Here is a 22,210-nt window from a genome sequence, read left to right as displayed (position 1 = left end):
GACAGCAGTTTTTGGGAAATGGCATGGAGGCTATAGAATACACAGTTGTGCCTAATTCTGTGGTATAACTGAGGGTCAGACAAATGATCTTCTCAGTATGATGAATCGCTTATCACTGAGCTACAAGAGTAGCAGATAGAAATTATTATCAATTCTTAACAATTGCAAAAATAATGCCCACAATATAAAGAAAAGCTGTTAGATAAATTTCTTTGGACTTGGAAGAGAAAGCGTTTATCTGAAAGTGAAAAGCCAATACATATATTCCTCTGACTTGTAGATAAGAACATGTTTACAGCTTCTTACTTATACTTTGGTTGTTAGAGATTACCCTAATCAGGACCTTTTGAAGAAATAATATAGAATGATATTTCAGCCATAGTATATAAAATGCTGCAGGATCTTCCAGATCATCTGCTTGTTCATAGCACTGAATTTTTTTTTTTTTCATTTCAGGGTAGAGCCAAGATGCTGTTGGCCATAAATATTTCCATTAGCCAATGGAAATAGTCACGAGGTAGCATCATTGACTAATTCCTTTTCCTTTTCGGTTCCTGTAGGTAATAGCTCTCAGCAGATTTTCTGGCAAACCTGAGCAATTAATTTCTGCCCTCAGGGAAGAAGAGTAGAATAAATATACCTTGTAGTCAGAGGGAGCTTCCTAGAATTTAGCATTATGAATCTTGCCTGGTTCGGAATTAGCATTATCTAGGTATAGCTCTCTTACTTTGAAGACATTTTAAAGCACCAATTAGCGTAATTAAGAGGAAGACCTTTCAAAGAGAAAAAGAGCACTTAAGTAATCAAGTCCTATCGAAAAGTCAATAGAAATTGAATATTTAGCTCCATTAGGCTACTTTGAAAATTGCTGTAAGAATCTATATTGAGTCTCATTTATCTATATCGGGGAAGTGTTCAAGTATCAGTAGAAGCGTAAAAAAGCATTTAAACATCCATAGATTACAAACTTTTTAACTAGATATAAGACATATTATTTCATTTACTAGACACTCAGAAACTCAGTCTTCTCCTGTTTTGGTGCTAACTCTGTATTGAGTAGGTACATCACTCCCTATAATTTGCAGCTTCATTCTATTCTACTACTTAGATTTTCCTTACATGGCAGACACTTAACATACCAAAATACTGTCTGGTACTTCAAAAACTTAGAAAACAGTTGCATTTTCTAATGCATTAATTACCCACAGCACTTATTCTATAAATAGACAAATATTTTTTTTCCCAGTTAAAAAACAGACCATAAATCTCTGGTTTATTCGGCACTACAGTATCAGGAAGTGTAAAGAGGTAGGGATGAGGAGAACATCTTAGACTATCCCTGAATGCCTGCAAGCAGGAATGGTCCCCAACAGACCAGTAGTGATGATGTTAAAAGAGAAAAGGATGGGACAAAGGCCAAGCTTCTCTCAGCTACGAATCCACATCAAATTCAGGGACTTCAAGTATTCCTAGGGGAAATGTAAAGGTAGGAAAGCCTATGTGCTCTCATGTAATTTGGTTTTTTTGGTGTTTAAACAGTATTTGAACCTCACATAAGGCCAAGTCATACTTGTCCTATTCACGCTAGTGAGGAGAGAGAGTAGTCGATACTATGCTGATAGTAGGGACAGAGAATATGCAGTGAGTAATACTGGGGTAAACTAAAGGACAGCGTTGAGTGTGGGTTATCTTTAAGGACTATGTTTGAGGCTGAGTTTTGTTTTTCTGGCTCAACTGAAAAACTCTGTAGCCCTACAATGAAAGGACAAAGATGGCAATGGCATTATTAGATGCCATGTCTTCTTTATGTGTCTCCAAAGCCTAGGACTGTACATTAGAAAATAGCAGGCAATACAAAATCATCTAAAACCAAAGAAAACCTAGAATTAGTGAAGAAAAAAAAAGACAAAAGGTATAAGTAAGTCACCAAAGACTAAAAAATAATAGAAAAACATCCTGAACAGGAGTACATGCAGCCTTCTGGTATAAATAGATTATAACTTTTAACACACAAGTCTCTATCTTATGACTAGTACTGTGTGTTGCAGTGAAGAGTTTAGGGTCATTAAGGAGAAGATAAAAAAACCACAAACCATACAAGAGAAAAAACAATAGAAGATAAAAAAGATCCTTCATCACTAGAATGCATTTTTAAATTAGCTCCTCATTTCAGATCTAGAGCCAGGCAGCAAGGAGCTATATGTTTGCATGGCAAACCATACCATCCTTTCATTACATAGCTGCACCCTCTGATCTGCAAATGAATATTTCATATTTCCATTTTAAATGGGAGAAAAATGTTGCAAGTTTTCCACTGATCTCAACGAAACCAAGATTTTCAGCTTGTATCTGTCTCTACTGTTTCTTTGAAATATTAACCTCCACAAAATAAAGCCTAAGGCAAAACAGTTGCTAAGATAGAACAAATAGGTAAATTTCCTTCCTTTTAGGTAAAGGCACTTGTGATAAGAGTTTCTGTGATTTTAGATGTCCAAATTACTTCCATCAGCTGTCCATGTGGCTACTTCAGGATGTGTCATAGTTGAAATGCATTTGAGGAGGGGAGGCCAGAGCTAATACCGTATCTGAGATAAGATTTTTCACAACAGCATAATGAATATATTCTACTGTATAAAACCGTAACTATCATTCATTAGACATTAAAACATTAGCCTTTAAGATTGCTCCAAAGGATTTTGCACAGTTACTCTCCAGTTGTTGTTGACTGATTCTATGCATTCAAAATCTAAAGGCATAGAAGAAGATTAAACCATTTGACTTCTTCTAGTGTGCACAACTGCATTACTGAATAATCATTGCCTCTCTTCTCATGATAATTATTCATTTAAGGCATTCAAGTTCTTCTCAAGGTACTCAAAGTCTTCTTCTTCTCTGTCTAGCCAAAATGTTTTTGACATGTGCAATTTTTTCCTGTTAAAACATTTGCAGTTTTTCCAGACTATTAATAGGCTAAACAGCACCATTCCTACTACTTCACCCTGTGGAACATCACTGTTACTCTTTCATTGTCACAAAACCTGATCATTTGTTTACAGGTTTGATTCATGGTGGAGTCTTGCCTGTCATGGTAGGAGAAGTTCCCAGATACCAGAGAGGGTGGTTTTACGATTAAAGAACCCCAGAGGTGACAGGAGCAATCATAACTTCAACCACTGCTTCTGGAGGACTGTAAATGTGTAAGACCTTATTGTACCAGGTCAATAAATAAAACATGCATTAGGCTTTTCTTTCACACAGATTAGAAAGAAATAGGTACCAAAAAAAAAAAAAAAAAGCCACAATCCTGAAAGTGTGGCAGTTGCAGTTCCTAAGAGTGTAAAAACACAGCTACATGACATGTACCCTAATGGCAGATTTGAACAGTAGTAAAATACAGGACATGAATTTATGGTCTTTTGAAAAAATGAAGATAATAAATTAAATGTTATGTATATATAAGAGGAAACCTGAGATACATCTGTATGACATGCCAACAAGCACAGGCCACAAAGGAACAGCTCTGGCCTATCTGGCCTAGAGGTTTATATTTGAACAAGATAATTTTAGCTGGCATTCAAAATAAGTAAAAGTTAAGTGGCATTTAGACTAGAATGGCTTCAGTATTAGTACAACAGATATAATCATAACAGATGCATGAAAATGAGGAAAAATTAGCATTAATCTTGTCCCCTTAGTCTTTATTCTGCTAACACACTTTCCCGCAAACAGTAGACACAGAAAATGAGAAAGAAAAGAAATACTATAAAGACATTAACATTTTTCTCAAGCACTGTAACTGCTTAAAAATGTTAAAGTGTCATAAAATAATTTATTCTAAAAAATATGTTTTCTTATTTTAACTTTGTAAAATGTGGTCCTTAACAGATTATATTCTTTATTATGATGGATTTATATGACTTTTTTTTTTCTTAAACTAGAAAGACATATAACATTGGTATGAATGAGACTTGGTAGTGTGAGAGAACCTGAGGAACATCTATTGCAGTCAAATCCACATGGTCAAATTTTGTGGAGGGAAATTTTTGACATGACATAGAAAATAAATAGATTTAACTTGGACTATACGAAACATAGTTTTATCTCAACTGCCTGTGACTGAAGTCCTTGCTATAGAGGTGCTCTCAGGGCTACCCTGTGTGACCTGGGGCCAGAGCCCAGGTATATAACCGTGCTGACTGGGAACTGCCACACATACAGCAAGTATGGGGATTAGTGCTTCAGATCAATGCATAGCAGAGATATCTACCTTCCACAGTTCATAGCATCACCTTTCTCTTCCATTTGTGACACACTACCTGTATATTTTTAAATCTAACTTTTGTCTGTTTTAATATTTCCCCCCATTTTTCTATGTTGGGGTAATAATCCTTGGTACTTTCATAGTGCATTCACTGCACCAGCTAATCCAGGTAGTGAAAGGTTAACTGTTAAACTCGTACAAGCAGATTATACTTAACTTCTGGACTGAGGTACACGGATATTATCATGATGGAAACTACACAAGACTTTCTACAGATATAGATAAAAGTTTATACACTTTTGCTTGATGAATACCCACATTATAGACAATAAAAAACCCAAACAAACAAAACAATCCCTCTAATTTGTAATCGAAGAGGAAAAAAATAACTCCTTTTCTATCATGTACTCTATGCTTTTTTCTATTCAGTTGGTAAAATGCTTAAAGGAGAGAGGACAAATTTTATAAGAAGATTTCATGCTTCTGATCTGAGATGCTCATGTCTTTAAAGCCTAATCCATAAAGAAAAATAGAGCCTTCATTCATGTAAATGGTATACAGACATACATAAACATCCATGTGAAAACATTAACAGCATATTTTTGGGGAGCTTTCAAACAATGCAAATGACAAGAAATGTAACAGTTTAAAATTAAAAGAAAAATAGTTGATAATTTCAAAACCGCGCCTTTCTCAGAATTAAACCCTGATGAGACATCTTCTCTCCAAAACTATAGATGAAGATTCATGAGTAGAAATTTTTAGGAACATTGTCATACTAGATGTTATGTGGACACAAGAATGGATAGATTCAATAAAAATGCAATTTGATTTCCATTGCAGAGAAACTGGATAGAATTTTTATTACAACTCCTCCAAAATTAACAAATGAAGTAAGAGATGGGCATGAGGTAAAATCCAAGGCACAAACATGCTTCTAATAATGCTGACAATTCATACCTTTGCATCTACTTTTTATTTTTATTATGGATCAAATTTAAAAAAATCAGGATTTTAACACAGATGAAATTGTAGTCCTCTGCCAGATTTTGGGAATCCTACCACTGATTTTCTAAGTCTCTAAATCATCCAGAGAAAGTCTGAACTTGGACATAACACATTCAGAAAAAAAAACAACAACCAGAAATAAACAGCATCCAGATATGTCCCATTGCTCCATGAGGCTTGGACATTCAAGATAAACAAGCCTCTGCAGTCAGAGGTAGGTGGGTGAAATGGTTACCTTCATAACTGGTTCCTTTTGAATGCTTGCCTTAAATGATGGAGTACCCTTTGCAGGTGCAATGCCCAGTGTGCTTCTTGGGCAATGATCTAGAGGAAAGAGTATCTTTCCCAAGATGCTTAGGGAAAGTTTTTGACTATCTAGAGAACAAACATTAAGGCAGATGTTTTAAAGACTTTTAAAACCCATAGAGTTTTCCAAACTAAATGTGTACTCCCTTTGGTTAGATCATTTTCAGATACAAGTTTAAACTTCGTCAGGTCTACAGAAAGTTGATTTTATTTCAAAGGTGACAACCTATGTAATTCTTTTGTAAAGCTGACTAATACCCTTTGTAAATAAATTGGCTGTTGTATTTCTAATCGAATATATACTTAGAAGGTCTTATAAAAAAAATCACATTTTGCAATCATCTAACTTGACAAAGTCATAACAAGATATTGACCCACTCTGCTCACTCAAAATGAAGTTTTCATGGTGCAATAAATATTCAATGAACTAAGTAGTTTCAGGAAGAAGAGGTGCTCAATCAAGGGATTAAAAAAGAAAAAAAAATCTAAGATCTAATTGCAATGTTGCTGATAACAACAAAAACAAAGCTGAGCCCACAGAAGTACTGAAAACCTGACAATTAAGCTTTAATTATCTGATAAAACTCAACTCTGAAGTATCACTGCTTAGAATAAGAATATAACATTTCTGTATTCTCGTGATAAAATTGGTGCCACCTTCAAGATACTGACAAAAATTCCTTGTAGAAAGCATTTAATTTCTTGTCATCAGCAATGTGTGCTCTTTTAAATAATTTAAATTCTAATTTTGGAAAGGTATAAGTGCAAGAATACTTTTTATCCTATGGGAAGCTAGTAATCCACCCCGGTGAAAGAACTATAAGTGCATGGATTATAATGCGATTTCCAAAGTCTCTGGCTGACCACTCCTGGGCACATTCACAGCTTATAAGTGATAGAGCAAGAGACCTGACATGAAATACTTTCAGTCCTAGGATTTTTTTAGAAAACAATGTTGGAAAGATACATTTTTAAAAATATTTGGTCACTAAAAAGTAAGAGCAGGTTGGAGTTCTGAAGCTCTTCCACCTAAGGCAAAATGCTATGTAAACACTCCAGAAAACACAGTGTCCATGAATTACCATCAGCTTCACACATTTCAAGCCCCAGTTTCTAGACAGAATCTAACTATATTTATGCATTAAATATTAATATTTCTAGATAATGCCCTACCTTATTTTGCCTGCAAAATAAAGTTTTGCAGTTTTACTTTTTCTTCTACTGTGTTGGAGAAATCCCTAAGGACCAGCCCAGACAGTTTCACAGTCAGAGCCCCAGATACTCCCTAAAGTGGTAGATAATTAATGTGAATTAGTATTTACATTTCTTCTTCACCGTGGGGCAAAATATTCTCTTTCCAGAGAAGTTATTTCATGTCTCCAAGTACAGTATATTCTGGTGAGAGAGGAAAGACAGGAGTGGTATGGGGGGAGGGGAGACATGTCCCCTTGAGTGGAGACAGTCTCCAAAAAGCTAGCTAATGCTCTGTGTGAACATAGAGCTAATCATCACTGGAAGACTTTTCCTCTAGGACCACTTGTCATGTGGAATGGTAGTTGGATGCCTGTGGTTGTCCTGCTCAGTGGGTTGGCCCTGCAGGCTGACTGGGGAGGCTTTACGTGGGTTGCCCCTCTCATCCCTATGCTGCATTACTACCTTAATACCTCATAAGGCTCCAGACAGCTGCATAGATTTGTTGTTCATATTTAGGAAGAAGACTCTAATATAACTTCACACCAGTTTCACCATACAATCTAATAAAGATTCCCCTTACAGCAGAGATACATTTATTCCAAGATAGAGACCTGTCTATATTATGCATAAGAGTTATGTATAAGAATTTTAAGAGCTGACCCAGCAGATCTGCAAGGAACACATTCCTCTTGATATTTTATGAGAGTTCTCTAAACATTTAGACTTCTGCAAAGAAGCTCCAGTGTACATGGTCAGTGCACCTGCATTCCTGCAGAACTAGGTCATAAATTCCTTCAGTCTCATTTATCAAGGAGTAGGTAAATTTAGAAAAGAAATGTATTGGAAACTCTTCTTCTCTGTGGTAAGCACACACAGCTCCTCTCAACAGTAATTTGTCAGATGGCTGTGTTTGAATATGTGGGAGATTTAAATCTTTCTCACTTTTGCAAGTCAGCAGTTTACTTTCTCTTCCCCAAATCACTGAAAGGACGAGATGGGGATATTTTCAACACCACCTTTCTGTGAATGTAGCAGTCAATACATACAAAACACTAGGTATAGCTAATTATTTTTATTAAAATTTTTATTTTTACTAGGAATAGTTTACAAACAACTCTAAAGCCATTAAGGTATTTGGAGTGAAGAAAAATACCTTTTTTTAAATTTAAATTGTCTTGCTTTTTTCTCCCCAATATATTTTCAAGGGTTTTTACACTAAAAGAAATTAGTAGCATAAATAAATTAACTACTATTTTTGCAATATTGTATAATGTTAATTTAATTTTTACATTACAGGTAAACCATACAAGTCTAAACATATAGGTAATTTAAGAAATAAATTGCAAGACTATAATCAGAGGTATATAAATCACTCGCAAATCATCTTCTTGAAGGAGATGGTCATACTGTCACTGTACAAAGAGTCTCCTCATTTAATGTTAGGCAATCTGGCTGTTACTGTCCTTTTCCAGGCTATCAAATGCCTTGCAGCTAAGCTTGCAATTAGAAATGTTAGTGCTCCTAGTCCATTCAGTGCAAAGCGCACGTCTATCTATGCCCTCTTTGCTTCCCTGTGCTCCATTGGTCTGTACCCATCTGTTAGAGCTTTTCTTTTCTTATATTTAGACTCTAATAACCTCTTGGGCAAGAGCAGCCTTTTTATCCTGTGTTAATTCAGCAATGGAGACAAGAGGGTCTTGACCCATAGCTAGCATCCCAGGTGCTGCTGCAATAAAATTACTGATAATGACTTTTTTTTTTATGGTGTCAGCTGAAGAGTTAGAAATCTGTTTTGCAGCCCAAATCAGACCAAAGAGGTCTTGAGCTACTATAGGCAATACATTCATGTCTTCTTAAAGAAATAAGTATCCTCCTCCATAAGCAATACAGATTACTTTAAAATGAAAACTTTATTATTAAAATGTGCAAAAAATATCCCATGAAACAAAATCTTGCAGAATGTCAGTTCTGCAAAACTTTGGGTCTGTATGTGTGCAGTGTGACATAGTTGGTAAATTAATCTCACCTGATGTTCTCACTTGCTCAGATTTCACCACCAGAGAAATTCAGGCTGAAGTTTTTCAGTACTTATGACAATATCTCAGTCCTAAGAGTTAGTATATTTACAGTTCTGACTCAGAATCTGCAAATAAATTTTCATGGAGGCAATGACAGTGGTAGTCAATACCTTAAAATCTCTGCAAAAGAAAGTATTATTTATTTGCAACAGCAAGATATCAAGAGCACTATATTTTTTATAAAAAAGTGCAATATGCCACAAATACTTTCATACTGCCTATTTAACTGTCAGCAATCTGCGAGAATAGAGCTGTTTACTTCTAGACTCTTCTGTAAGAATCCTCTCTGCTTTTTACTCTGAGTAGTGCAATAGGTGGTCCCTGACAGGTGGTACCTTCCCCTCTCCTGCCATCTTCCCCACTCCAGAAATCATGCCAATATTCAGCAACTCCTACATATTCAAATGCAGCCTCCCAGCTTGGTAAAACAGATGCAGAAACCTCAGCAGAGAAACTGTACATCTAATCACAAATGAAAGGGTAATGGCAAAAAACCCAACCTAAGTTCCATCTGACTAGCCTGTATAATTGCACAGGAGCTGATAATGACAGTATGGAGTTCAGTTTGGGTCAGTATAGACTGCTGCAGTCTACATTACATCCATTTCTCCTTGTCTTCTATATTAATGACATCCATGCTGGTTAGATAACAGCTAAGTATGTTAACCCTCGCTACAATCCGTTCCTTGCTTGCTCCATAGATTTTACAGTATCATCTAGGTCTTTTCTTCTGTCTTCTTATTTAAGGAGCCACTCTGTTGCTTTCTGGACCAGGACTCTGTCAGGCAGCCATATGATAAATGGTATTAACACTTTATTTGCTCTTGCCTTGTCTTAATTTTCAAATCCTTGAATCTACAACATAAGTAACATTTTTCAATATGTTTTTAATTATGTGTCATCTGAATCAAGGAAGTTTAGATCCAAACATATTTGTCTTTTTTGAGGGGGAAATCAACCATAGAAGATATTTTACTCCAGTATATATCTAAACATAAGAAAAAACCCAAGAATTTGCAATGTAATAAAGGCTTGATATAAAGAAAGAACAAGAGGTAAAGAAGAAAGGTGGTGTCTTAATGGGAAAGCACACTACGTATTTGAAGTTACAGCAGTTCTGAAATAATACATGTGTGTCTGCAGATCTGACAGGTCTTTTTGAAGTGCATGACATAAGGGAATCCTAAGCATTAGCATTTTTATCTCTAGCTCTCTTAGATCTGACAGTGAAAAATGATTTAGAATAATTAGGTATAATTATTTTTACAAAATAGGTCTTGTGTAAAACTTTATATGCTGCAGAATACCGTGACATACTCTTACAGCTTCACATTGACTTGTTTTGCTGACAGTTAAGCACTGTCACCTGAAAGTACAAAAGGAGCACAAATACTTTCCAAGGAAGGTAAAAATGAAAAAGAGTCTGGAAAGAATAATTTCTTCATTTTTACAGGGAAATGATTTTCTATTCTGGCAGCAGAAAGCCCTTTCTAATATCAAGCACCTGATCTGTTAAAGGGCAGGGAAAAAAGATAAATAAATAGAAAATAGGAATATACACAAAGGACATCTCTAGATTAAAAATTTAAGTCATGTTTGTGCTATAGAAAAGAAGAAAAGAAAAGCCATTTTAGTCATTATGGGATGTGTCTGGAATGCAACATGGCATTCTAACTCCCTAGGATCTCTACCTATGTGATGGAGCTGAGAGGCAGTCCAACCAGATACTGAAGCAGCTGCTGAAAATATTTCAAAATATATAGCAATGGCTTTGTGGGTTTTAATTGGATTGAGATATTATAATTTGAACAGCCAAGACCATGAGCTTTAAAAACAGAAGGAGAAATTTCTGAGAAATCCTAACAAAACTTCCTATTACACCAATGTGTTAATAGACAATAATATTTTAGCAAACTGGTACAAAGCTCCCAAAGAGGGTAGTGCAACCCTAGAACAAGGTACCAAAAGAGATGGAGTCCTCTCCAATCTTGATAGTGTTCAGGACTTGAATGGAGCAAGCAAGGTCTGACCTGATTTAGTGCATGTGATAGTCCTGCTTCAACCAGCTGGCTGGTCTAAATAAACCCCAATGGTTCTCGGTTCTCTCCAGCCAACACTCTAAGTACAGCAGTTAAGGGTTAAAAGACTCTGATGTAACTTCAAATTGATTGAGCATGACTTTTATGCACAATATGTTCAACTTCCAACAAAAACTGCTTTGTAGAGTTAATGAATGTTAGGTAGAGTTAATGATGTGTAGGTAATCTGTGGTTAGACACAGCAGGACACTTTGTCAAATCTCAGGGACTTCATCCACACACCAGACTTTTACTTTTCAGTAATATTGTCCAGAAGTTTTTTACTAGGTACAAAATCTTGAAAATGTATTAATAACTACATAAAAATCTCACACTCCCTTTTATAAGGTACTTTTGTACCTATTTTTTCAAGGGCTTCAAATCCAGCAGGGTATCTTGGTCCTGGGGTATTTCATGATTGCTAAAATGGCTTAATCAGAAGGCAAAGTATGGTGTGCAAAGGAAAATACAGTTTAATCAAGGAACTGAGCCTGTAGAAAAGAACAGCAGGGAAGAATGGCAAAATAAAACTTACTGAGGCCCAAAGCAGCTAAACTACAAATTAATGTTACTCTAAATGTAAAGGAAATAATTCAGTTCAGCTCAACAAATGACACTTTGGTTTCACACATTTGCACCTCAAAAAGAGTTGTTTTTACAAAAAATACAAAATTGAATAATTTCCACAAAATTAATATCTATGAATATTTTAAAATATAAATTTATATTTCAAATCCTGACAAGGTCTGGTATACCTAGGTCTGAAAAGAGGGCTGTTAACTATGAAAACCTTTCCTAGAAAGCATATTAGTATATGATTTATATTTATGGTTTAGTATAAACTTAACATAAAAAACAGGCAGAAGAGTAGGTCCAGGTTTTCAGGTAAACCTTTACAAGACCTTAAATTGTAAGTATAGGTCTTTACCATGTGCAGACAGATTTCTACTCATACTTCCAGCATATGTTCTGGTGATTACAGTTTTGCACATAAAACCTGCTTGCAGCAGTTAAATTTCTCTGTGTCTAATCTATCAGACTGACAGACATAGAAAACACTATGTCCCATTAAAATAGTGAATAACTATGATTACCTACAAATGGGATTTCTTCTTCAAAAGCTAGATGAACTTTCTCTCCTTATTTATACTAATTCAAAAGTGTAACCCAATTAAATAAAACATAAAGTTTTCTTTCATTAATATTTTGCACCACAAGCTTCTCCAAATTAGGCCTCATATATAGTATTTTACATCAGAATTCTTTTGATCACTCAGGTAAGGTATCTGGCAGACTTTAAATAAATATTTTTTGGTTGTACATTTGTTTGTACATTTATTCACTCTAATTTCTTCATGATTTTAATGATTTTATTTACTTTTGTTCTAACAAGTCTAGAAATTGTGCACTCCAAACATTAATTCATAGAAAATTTACACATTGTATATACAATAAAAGAGTTACTTTCACAGAGGAGTAAAACTCATAAGGATTAAAAAAATACATTAAAAATTTTTAAAGGCGTTCCAATGATAGATTTTCTGGGATTAAAAATTTCTGTTTCAATTGCCTTAGAGTGCTTCATCACTATATAATGCTTCAGTACTTTGGTACATCCTCGTCTTTCTCAAAGTATGTGCAACGTAGTAAGTACTGTTTGTAAATCATTTGTAAGATGAGTGCTTTGAAAAGTTTCACAGCTTCAAAGTAATTTTCTTGTTTTGGTTTCCTATTTTATTCTTATTCATTATTTCTGCATGACACTCCAGGGGTTAATTATTTCATATAGTACTGCATGAAATGACCCAAATTAGTTGGCTAAGGCTTTCAGACACTGATACCCCAAGATACTTCACAAGAGTGGTAGCCATCAACCATTTCCTTCTTATATTAATTAGAAGTGAATTTTCAGCCCTGCTTCCCACAAACAAAATGGACAGGTGAGTATAGAGGTATTTATATTCCACACAATAATGGACCTTCAATACAGGTACCCCAGGCCAACAGAGCATTTATTTATTTTATATATATCTCTATATATCTATATCTATAAATATATATAGACATTTATTCTACTAAACTGAAGATGCCAGCACTCATGCATGACAAAACTATATTTTTAAAATTCTTTTTCTTAAAGATACCTCTTAAAAACCAGAAAGAAAACCTTAAAAAAACATAATTCCAAAGGCACATGTTCTGTTATTACTAATGACAAAACGTGAAGAAAACTGATAATCAAAAATGTAATGAAGCACACTGGAAGAGAAATTAAAATCAAACATTCAGGTACAGAGATGACAGACTGAAATGAACAATTGATCATTTCTTTTGAATGATACCCTGTGCAATGTACTCAGCATGACGTTCTTTCCTGCCCTGTGCCAGGATTTATAAATTTATGCACGTCAGTTCTAACCTGATTGATGTGTGTGTTTAGAGCAGTGAAACTAGACCAATATTTTATAGTAGAACACAGTTTTCTTGGCCAAGGCCCTTGGAAACTTACAAGTACTCTTTCTGTCAGTAAGGAGGATTCATTTAGTTCTTATAGTGCAACAAAAAAACCTGAGCTGCTGTTCCTACCAAAGAAGACCAGGGAGTGCAGGGCACCTGTGCCGAACCTTGCCATCTGCCAGATAGCACGAGAACAGGTGCCAGCTGCAGCCTTTCCCAAGGCTCCAGTTGTAGTTCATTAGTACTAGCTCTTCATAAGCTGAACATTTGTTGAAATTACTAGAAGCTGTTTTGATGTAGGTCCAGGCTCAAACTCCAGAAGGTAGGTCTGGAATACAGAAGTAGGTACATGCACCTGCATGCACCAAATGCATCATCTGTGTCCAAAAACTGACCATTCTTTAGCGTTACAGTTTTACCCTATGTTTTTTGTTAGCTGATTTTCGTGACACTCCCAGTACCTGGAAATCTGTGATCACACAAAATCTCAGTTTTCATACTTTTTAAAAACTAAGTTCCTGGTTGCCAATGTTGCCAAGAATATGTTGAAAATATGAGTCTCGGAGGGTTCAAAAGCAGGCTGGCAATCAGTCTTAGACTGGCAATCAGATTTAAAAATCTCATTATTTTTCATACTTCTCTTTGCTTTGGTTTTGAAATGCTTAATTTAGTAAAAATTTCTCACATCACATTCAAACCCAATTTTTTTAATTATTTAGCAGAGAAGACAAGGCTGGAATGATCTGAGATCACTAACACAATTTATATACAAAAAAAATAAAAGTAACCACCAAACCTCTGTCTCAGCTTTAATACCAACTTGTTTGTCACGTCTAGCCATTTAAGTCATTACACTCCTTTGCAAAAATATCATGATGCATTAATATCTGCCTGCTTCTAGAGTAATTATGAGGTGCAATACAATACGAAAAATACTAAGAGTCAAAAGTTAAGTAATTATTATTTAAGAAATTATGTATTGTATTGATCAAGAATGTACGTAATTACACTGATTTTTCCAATATGATTTCCAGTGTTATTTACTCCATGGTTATGCTGGATCCAAGAGCACCAGAAACTTAGTTAAATCATTAACATACATCATTTGAGAAAGAACTATCAGATACATGTACCTAAAAATAGTCTTTTTTCTGAAAAGAGGATAGCCAGAGTTTTAACCCCAATAAATATACCAATGTCTTAAGTATCTATTGTCAAGGTGATACTTAAATCTGTACCTTCAGAATTCCTAGTAAAATTGCTCAGGACATTATAAAAACTAACAATTGCCTCAGGTTTCTTATAATAAACTTGGAAAAAAGTTCCTAGCACTAAAACTTCCCAAGTTGTTGAAACTCAAGAGAATTCAGGGCAATGTCTCTCTTAATGGATATTCCAGTGATGCTGACTTCAGTCTTCTGACAAGACTGAAGCTACCTGGGGACCACAAAGGACTTGGGCAGAATTCAGGAACACAAGCTCAAGAATGTAACCTAAAGTTTGCATCTAAGACATAAGACACTTATGTTTTGGACATTCCATTTCAGCCAACTTCTACATCAGGCCAGAAGTGCCACTATCTTTACATGATTAAGATACTTGGAGATTCTCTCCTATCTTCGCCCAGCAGGGATCCTTCCGCCACCTTGTCCCTGCACCTAAATTCCCTCTAGGACTCAGTGGGGAAGGTAGCTGTGAACTTGGGCTGTTCACTTCAGCCCAACATGAGGTATATAAAACCTGAGTAAAAGGGCCTGAAGGCACAACCCTATTTTCAACATTTCCTACTGGCACCACTCAGGTGCTGTGTACCTCACTCTGTACCTAACTCTGCCACTGAGAGCTAATTGAGGGTATTCACTCGAGGTCAGCATCCAGGGCCTTTTAAAGTCTCACACTACCAGTGTGTGATGAACAAATTTGGTGGGGGAAGTTTTGTTTTGCAGAGTATGTGAAACTACAGTGGTTCAGTCACAATTGAATTCTTGTTTTCAAAAATGCTGCAAAGTATAAAACTAATAGAAAATGAGTAAAAACCTGAGATGAAAGTGGAAGCATTACACTGAAATAAAGATTTAAATAGCAGAAGAACAATACCCTTTACAGACCCAATTTTAAAGCTTCACCCAAAGTAAGCATGTATACTTTGTTTTCTATAAAAGTACAGATTATTTTTTTTAATGTATTTTGTATTGATAACAACACCTCCATAGAGAGAATGTTGTGTTACTGTAGATGAACTAACAAAAAGTTGCAGCTAAATTTCTGATAGACAGGAAGAATTTTTTGGTTTTGAGACAATGACACAAATTTTACCTGACAGCTTTGACTACCCAAGGGAGCCAGTATCCTGACTCTTGTCCCTCTCCCAATCTCCTCATTACACTCAAGACATCTCATCATATGGTTCTTACAGAATTAATGCCTTCAGCAACAGGAAATGTTTTCAATATTATCTGTTCCCTGCAGAGACAGATTGAAAAGTCATTTTCTTATATTTGATAAGAACCTGAAGGAGAATAGCTCAGTATATACTAATACAAAAGAGCAGTCAGCAAATAAAGAACCTATGCCTAAATCTAATGCCAGTTAAACTACAGAAATGAGAACCAATGGAACTATAGTGTTACGATCAGCCGGGAACCTCTACGCAGTCTAGCCTTTACTCCGTGTCAGGTAACAGAAAATTAATCTTATTTTTACAGGTTGCTGAAAATCATTCCATGTCTCAGGGAGACATCTATTTCACCAATGAGAACAAATGAGCAGAACAAGGTGAATGCAACAGAGAGAGACCTGAAAATACCAGAAGAGAAAAGCAGGACAAGAACTGTACCACTGCCTCAGGTGGGTGGGAATGACCCATCCAGCATTTTTGTCTTTTATCAGACATTAGAGTCAAGCTGCTGCACATGGAACAACTGTTTCCTGAGATGGGAGAACTTGCTGAGGTAAAGGCTTCTAGCTCTGAAAACAGTGCCCATACTGCATATCTTCCAAATAATTCAGTTAAATGTGGCAATTCTAGAGCTATGCAACAGATCCAGATTTTAACAGTATGCTACACTGCTACAAGACCGAATGCTACCACATCATGACAGTTCATGAACAATATACCCAAACACTACACCTTTCTCATTTTGCAACCACATGGCTAAATTTGTGAACATAACACTGTTTTTATGTTATTTGTAATGGGAATGTTGCCTGAATAAGGACAAAAAGTGAAAAAAACCCTTACAATTAGGTCCAGCAAGAACAGAGCAAATACCATTTTCAGTCCTGGGTATTTTCATAGGAAAAACTGTATCACTCCCATTGCCCCAATCCAAATGCAAATTAAGCACCCAATTTGTTTAAATTAGCCAGAGAAATAGATACACAGAAGCAAATGCTGCTCCCACTAAAGTCAATGTGCATATGGGGCTATGGTGCATATCTGATGGCACAGCAAGGTTCGAAGTATTATGTTAACAGTACTGCAGCTTTAAAATATTTGCTCTAAGTGTCAGCAAACCTCCTCGAAATCTGTGCTGCAGCGTTTCTGAGGAAGCACTAAACAGAGTAAGGTGGTTGCTAAAAGCTTTTTCTCCCTCTGCCTTTCCCCCCAGTCTGCACCTCTCCCCCCCAAAAAAAAAAATAGCAGCAAGCATAAAAAGCAAATTAATCTTCTCTTCATTCCAGGCACCATTTTCATTTCTTCAGCTATTGTATACATTGCATCATCCATACTCAGTGCACCATTTTTTCAGTTGCACATCATCTGAGACACTCCAGTGAAGAATGAAAAGTAGAGATTCCAAAGAGAAGGCACATTTCTTTAAATGAAAAATAGTATAGGATTCATAACTTTTGTATTGTATTTTTAATGCTGTCAACTAGAAAGCCTCTTAATGGCTGGAATAAATTTTGTATAAGGTGTATTGATTGAAACTTGAGTCTTGAGTTTTGGTATTAATGTATCAAAATTAAAAGTTAAAAAATTAAAATCTATAAATAAAAAACTTAGGATCTATTTTACTGCTTTGCCTGCATTAAAAAGTCTCTTTTACATGCTCTCCAAAAATTTTAAGTTGAGGTCTTCCCTCAGGAGAACTGAATGTCCTCAGTGTCTTACAGTAATATTACCTTAATTATACTCCAATCAAGATTTCTTCTGTGTACATTATTTGCTTGTGATTTATTATTATCTCCAGATCTCATTTTACTTTCCTTAACCACTCATACTCTAAATCATACTTATCATTTTCCCCTCAACATATCACCTATGTGGATGCTGTGAGGTGTAATGAACTTGTCATTGAAAGTTTTCTTAGGGTGAAAGGAAAGTCTAGCTACATATAATCAGCAGTGTATCACCAGAGTATCAAAAGATATCGCAGGCAGAGGGCCAAGACTTAATTTCATTGTATTTCACCAGCAAGTAGTTTGCATGTGGAGAGCAATAAAATTTGCACTGATTGAAAAAATTACATAATCTAATTTTTCTGCTCATATATGTGACACATAAGCTTACACAGAAATTTCATCAGTTCTGAAGTGGTCTTTCCAAAACAGCAGCTTCATGACAGATATGTGGAGTTTTTTGATCTCTTTTCTTTAAACCAGTTTCACTTTAACATTTTAAAACTGTTTCACTTAAAAAAAACCAGGCAAACAAAAACTCCAAACAAATCCCCAAAGCCATAAATTATTTAACTTACAACGTTAGAAATAACCATTCTGATAGATACAGAACTAATATCTTTAAGAGCTTTGCAGGAGTCATTACAGTGTAATTTTTATTATACATTTATAGCATCTAAATATTTTAGAGACTATCTACAAATAGAACAGCTTTCCAGGAAAAAATGCAAACCCACACTATTGGAAAAACAACCAAAACAAAATCATGCTGTAAGCCCAATGGTGAAGCCCTTTTTCCAGGTAGGAGGCTAAAGTCTGAGAGTACACACCAGTAAGAAGTACCTTGGCCCTCCAATATGGAGGTGCCCTGGCCCATCCAATGTGCTGCTGTGCCTGCAGCTGCCCAGGGAATGTCACTGAGTCTCACAGGCCAGGATGAGCTAATGGTGAGGGGCTCTTATGGAGCAGTTTCTGCCTGGGAAGCCCACCAGAAGACTATCAGTGTGTGATAACCCAGATACAAAACTCTTCACTAAGACACAAATGGGACTTCTGGGAAATGTCTCTGTTCCAGTTAAACTGGGATTCCTTCTGATGAGGTTGTTGGGACATTTTCTTGTTATTGCCCTAGCCCAAGAAAGGAGAAAACGTATTGGTGAAAGCTGATGTTTTCATAGCAATAAATGGCAAGAGCCCCAGGGTATATGAAGAGAGTTTCCTGACTCTGGCCTTGGCCTGCGGAAAAGGGAGCATGGGGAGCACAGCCAGCAGCCCTACCTGGGGAGCAAGGATGCGGCCCATCATCATCATTTGGACTGCAGTGAATGCTTTGAAATCAGCTATTTTTTGTGGCCTATATAAGCTGACAATGTGTCTTCATAGCTACTTCCCACTAGAGACAATTATTATTATTACTATTATTATTATTATCTGGATTTGTTTCTCTGTTAACAGTATTTGATCAATTTTTGCACAGTGGGCTTTCTTTGTATGTTCTCCCCTGCAGCTGCAGTCTTTTCTTTGAGAGGTTTGCACTCCATGAGGATTTCAGCAGCAGGTCACAGACCTGGTTTATAAAGGGGAAGAGAAATAAACAACTAACTAGAAGAACAAGAAACTCCACAAAGCTTTAAGTTCCCTATAAAAAATAGAGGCATGTATTTCTTGGACTATATTTCTTCTTTTCCTCTTCCTGACCCAGCATCCTCACCTCTCTGAGGTCAACCACCTTTAACATGCTTGTCTTTTTTCCTTCAGATTTATGGTTATCAGATGATTTAGGCAGATGCTAACGGGGTTAAGAGAAAAGAAATCAAAGGAGATTAGAATAGGACAACTGCAGTTTGAATGCACATCACTGAGCCTTTGGCCACAGGTGTTTGCATTATTCCACCCCCAGATATTTTTTCTGTTGGGAAACTCTGCCTGACCATTAGACAGTCTGTTTATGAAAGATACACATGCATTCTTTTTCTTTCACAGATAACTTATATATTAGAATTTATCCGTATGCGTTTTAATCATGTCTTACATATCTAATAGCATAAAGAAACTAGCCAGGCTTCCCTTCTCCAGTTAATTTTACTGCTGACTTGATTTCCTTTCCTGCTTCAGTGAATAGATTAGGCTAAAGGTAACTACAAGTAGAATTAAAAAGACAGAACACAAGGAATCAGAAAGAAAAGGGAGAAAAGGGGGTTGTTGATATTGATGTGGCATCTGAGAAAGACAGCAAAAGAAATGTGCTTTTACAGTAAAGTCAGAATGACCCATGCGGGAAGATGTCGAGTCTCAGCTGTTGCACTAGTGGGTAACACACCTTCAACAGTGTACGAGTACCTGGTGGTGTCTGGCTCCTATATAAGGCATATTGTTTCCCCATTGTACCCTCACATGTGGGTACAACTCCTAGAAATAATAATAAACCTTTAACAAAAAATTAAAAGCTTAAAATCTAAGGAATCAATATGGAATACTCAATTAAATCAGAATGAAGGCTGGGGTAGAAAACATTGGACCAAAACTGAGCATCCCCAAACCATCTCTCCACTGATAAACATCTCATGTGCTCTGCAAAAGAGCATAACCTGCAAACCCGCTAAACAATAGTTCCAAAGGGAGTTTTTAACTTGAAGGCATTTCAGGGCCTATCTGATTTAATGTCTAGGAAGGAATAATCAGCATACTCGAGGGAATGTCTCTGTTGATGAATTTTCCTAGTTTGCAAAAAACCACGAACTTTCTCATCTATTCTTTTATGCTTTCTGCCTAGCCCTTTCCTATCCAGATCCTCAATTTTCAAAACTTTGAATCACTCTTAAAAATCTCATTGTTTTTTATTTTTGCCAATTTCTTTTTATTTTAACCCTCTTTTTCAAATTGACCCGAGATTTAGAGTGCCAATCTCTTCCTTTTTTTCCTACAGACAGCACCAAATAATTGTGTAAGATTGAACTCCAAAATCCGGAGTGACTTATACATGTGCTTTTATATATTTATATACATATATGGATATATACATGTGTATATGTGTATGTAGGATGGAAGAACTTACCAATGTCCCAGGTAAGGGGGTTATTCTGTTCCATCTCCCTTTTCCCTATGACATACCAAATACAGGCCATCCAGTGAGCAAGCAAGGCAAACATGGACATGAGAAGCGTGAGAACGATTGTGCTGTGCTGGGAGTAACGATCCAGCTTCTGAAGGAGACGCAAGAGGCGGAGCAACCGCACTGTCTTTAGAAGGTGGACAAGGGAAACCTAGGAGAAGATGGAAAGAAAAAAACTTGTCAGCAGCTTATTTCTACCACACAGATTTCTTGCTTCAATGAAAGGAAATTCAAAAGCTCTATGAAATTTTGTCCACTCTTCACAGTTCCATAGCTACTAGACTAAATCTTAAGACAGCAGAGAATAGCAAAGAAGATGCTTTTAAATATGTGTTTAATTTTGATGTGTAAATCTATAATTATTATTCCTAGTTTAAACCAAACAAACTTGAAATATTGGGAGATCTTTCCATTTATTTTTTTATACAGTCTTCTTTCAGATTTAGCTTAAAAATTTGTGTTTGTGAAAAATGTATTCTTCCCAGCTCTAGAAGAGAAATATAATTGTCAAACTGACCAATGTTCATTTGATTGTAATATGAAACCACAAAGTAAATATCTCCAAGCACACAATGACTTTCAGTTTCTTCTAACAGTAGACCTAACTGAAATATATGAGACGAAACTAGTTTATAATTTACCCTGGAAGAGATGGTAACATACATCAGATATTTTGCAGAACAAGGAAGCAGAGAAGTTTGAGAAGGCTCAGATTTGTTCTTCTGATTTAAACCTGTGCTCATGGACCCAGGCATATTTTACTGCTCTATACTAAGTTGTAGCCTAAAAAAGCTTGCATTAAAACTCCTAATACCACTTAAAATCCTTAGCTGAAATATTATCACCTTTCAAGTTTTTGTGGCAAAAGCAGCACCTAATCTGCTCAGCATTTTAAGTATACATCAGTTTATGAAGTGTATGGGCCTTGGCCTTGGAGGAGTTTCAGCACAAAGCGAGCAATCTCTGGATGACCTCATCCCCGCCAGAGCATCCTGCAACCTACATCCAACACCAGAGTGTGCACAGTTCCCAGTTTTGCATGGTAAGTATTTTGCTCAAGTTTCAGCTGTTGGGTAGAGTCAGCAAAAAATATACAGATTAGGATCCAAATACTTCTATTTTTTTAAGATTAAATAACCATAATTTTCATTAACAGTAAGCTGCTTTTTTCCCCCTTTAATAATGAGACATTAGGATTAATGCCTACTTGTATCCTGGCTAATACAGGATACATGCATCAGCTAGAAAAATAACATCAGACTTGACATGTCTTCCCACAGCCCTCCCAGAGCACAGTAATGAGCTCTTTGAAAAGAAAGTCTAAAAGCACAGTTCAATCAATATCCATTTGCTTTTACTAATCCATAATAACGTGAAGCTCAACCTTTCTGTTTCTGTTATCAAAACTAATAATCTGAAATCTAAATTTTATAGGTGTACATTCACTAACAGCTAAGTCTGAGATGACTAATAAATTCTGCAACATGGGGTATATTTTTTTATTCAAAGACTTAAAAACTCATTGATTTTATTCCAGTCTCAGGATTTAAGAAGGTGCAAAATCTGAAAAGAAGAAAATTTAAAAAATCTA

The 22,210-nt window shown here is 36.0% G+C and overlaps 1 protein-coding gene and 1 long non-coding RNA gene across 3 annotated transcripts in view; one reads left to right on the top strand and one right to left on the bottom strand.

The window, feature by feature from the left end:
- The window catches only part of KCNH8 (potassium voltage-gated channel subfamily H member 8), a 179,983-nt gene that overhangs the window by 50,004 nt on the left and 107,769 nt on the right, over positions 1–22,210 (bottom strand). For both annotated transcript variants that reach the window (XM_027675368.1, XM_027675369.1), the window contains exon 7: positions 20,563–20,770. In XM_027675368.1, the coding sequence (XP_027531169.1) occupies positions 20,563–20,770 (208 nt within the window). The remainder of the gene's footprint in view (positions 1–20,562; positions 20,771–22,210) is intronic.
- Positions 455–20,502, top strand: LOC113963879. Its single transcript, XR_003532995.1, has 4 exons — positions 455–517; positions 3,057–3,197; positions 16,088–16,229; positions 20,434–20,502. It is a non-coding gene; the product is annotated as an uncharacterized LOC113963879 (long non-coding RNA).

Source organism: Neopelma chrysocephalum, unplaced genomic scaffold (genome assembly GCF_003984885.1).
Source record: "Neopelma chrysocephalum unplaced genomic scaffold, ASM398488v2 Primary Assembly neopelma1_26, whole genome shotgun sequence".
Classification (NCBI taxonomy): Eukaryota; Metazoa; Chordata; class Aves; order Passeriformes; family Pipridae; genus Neopelma; species Neopelma chrysocephalum.
This window is presented reverse-complemented; position numbering and strand designations above follow the sequence as displayed.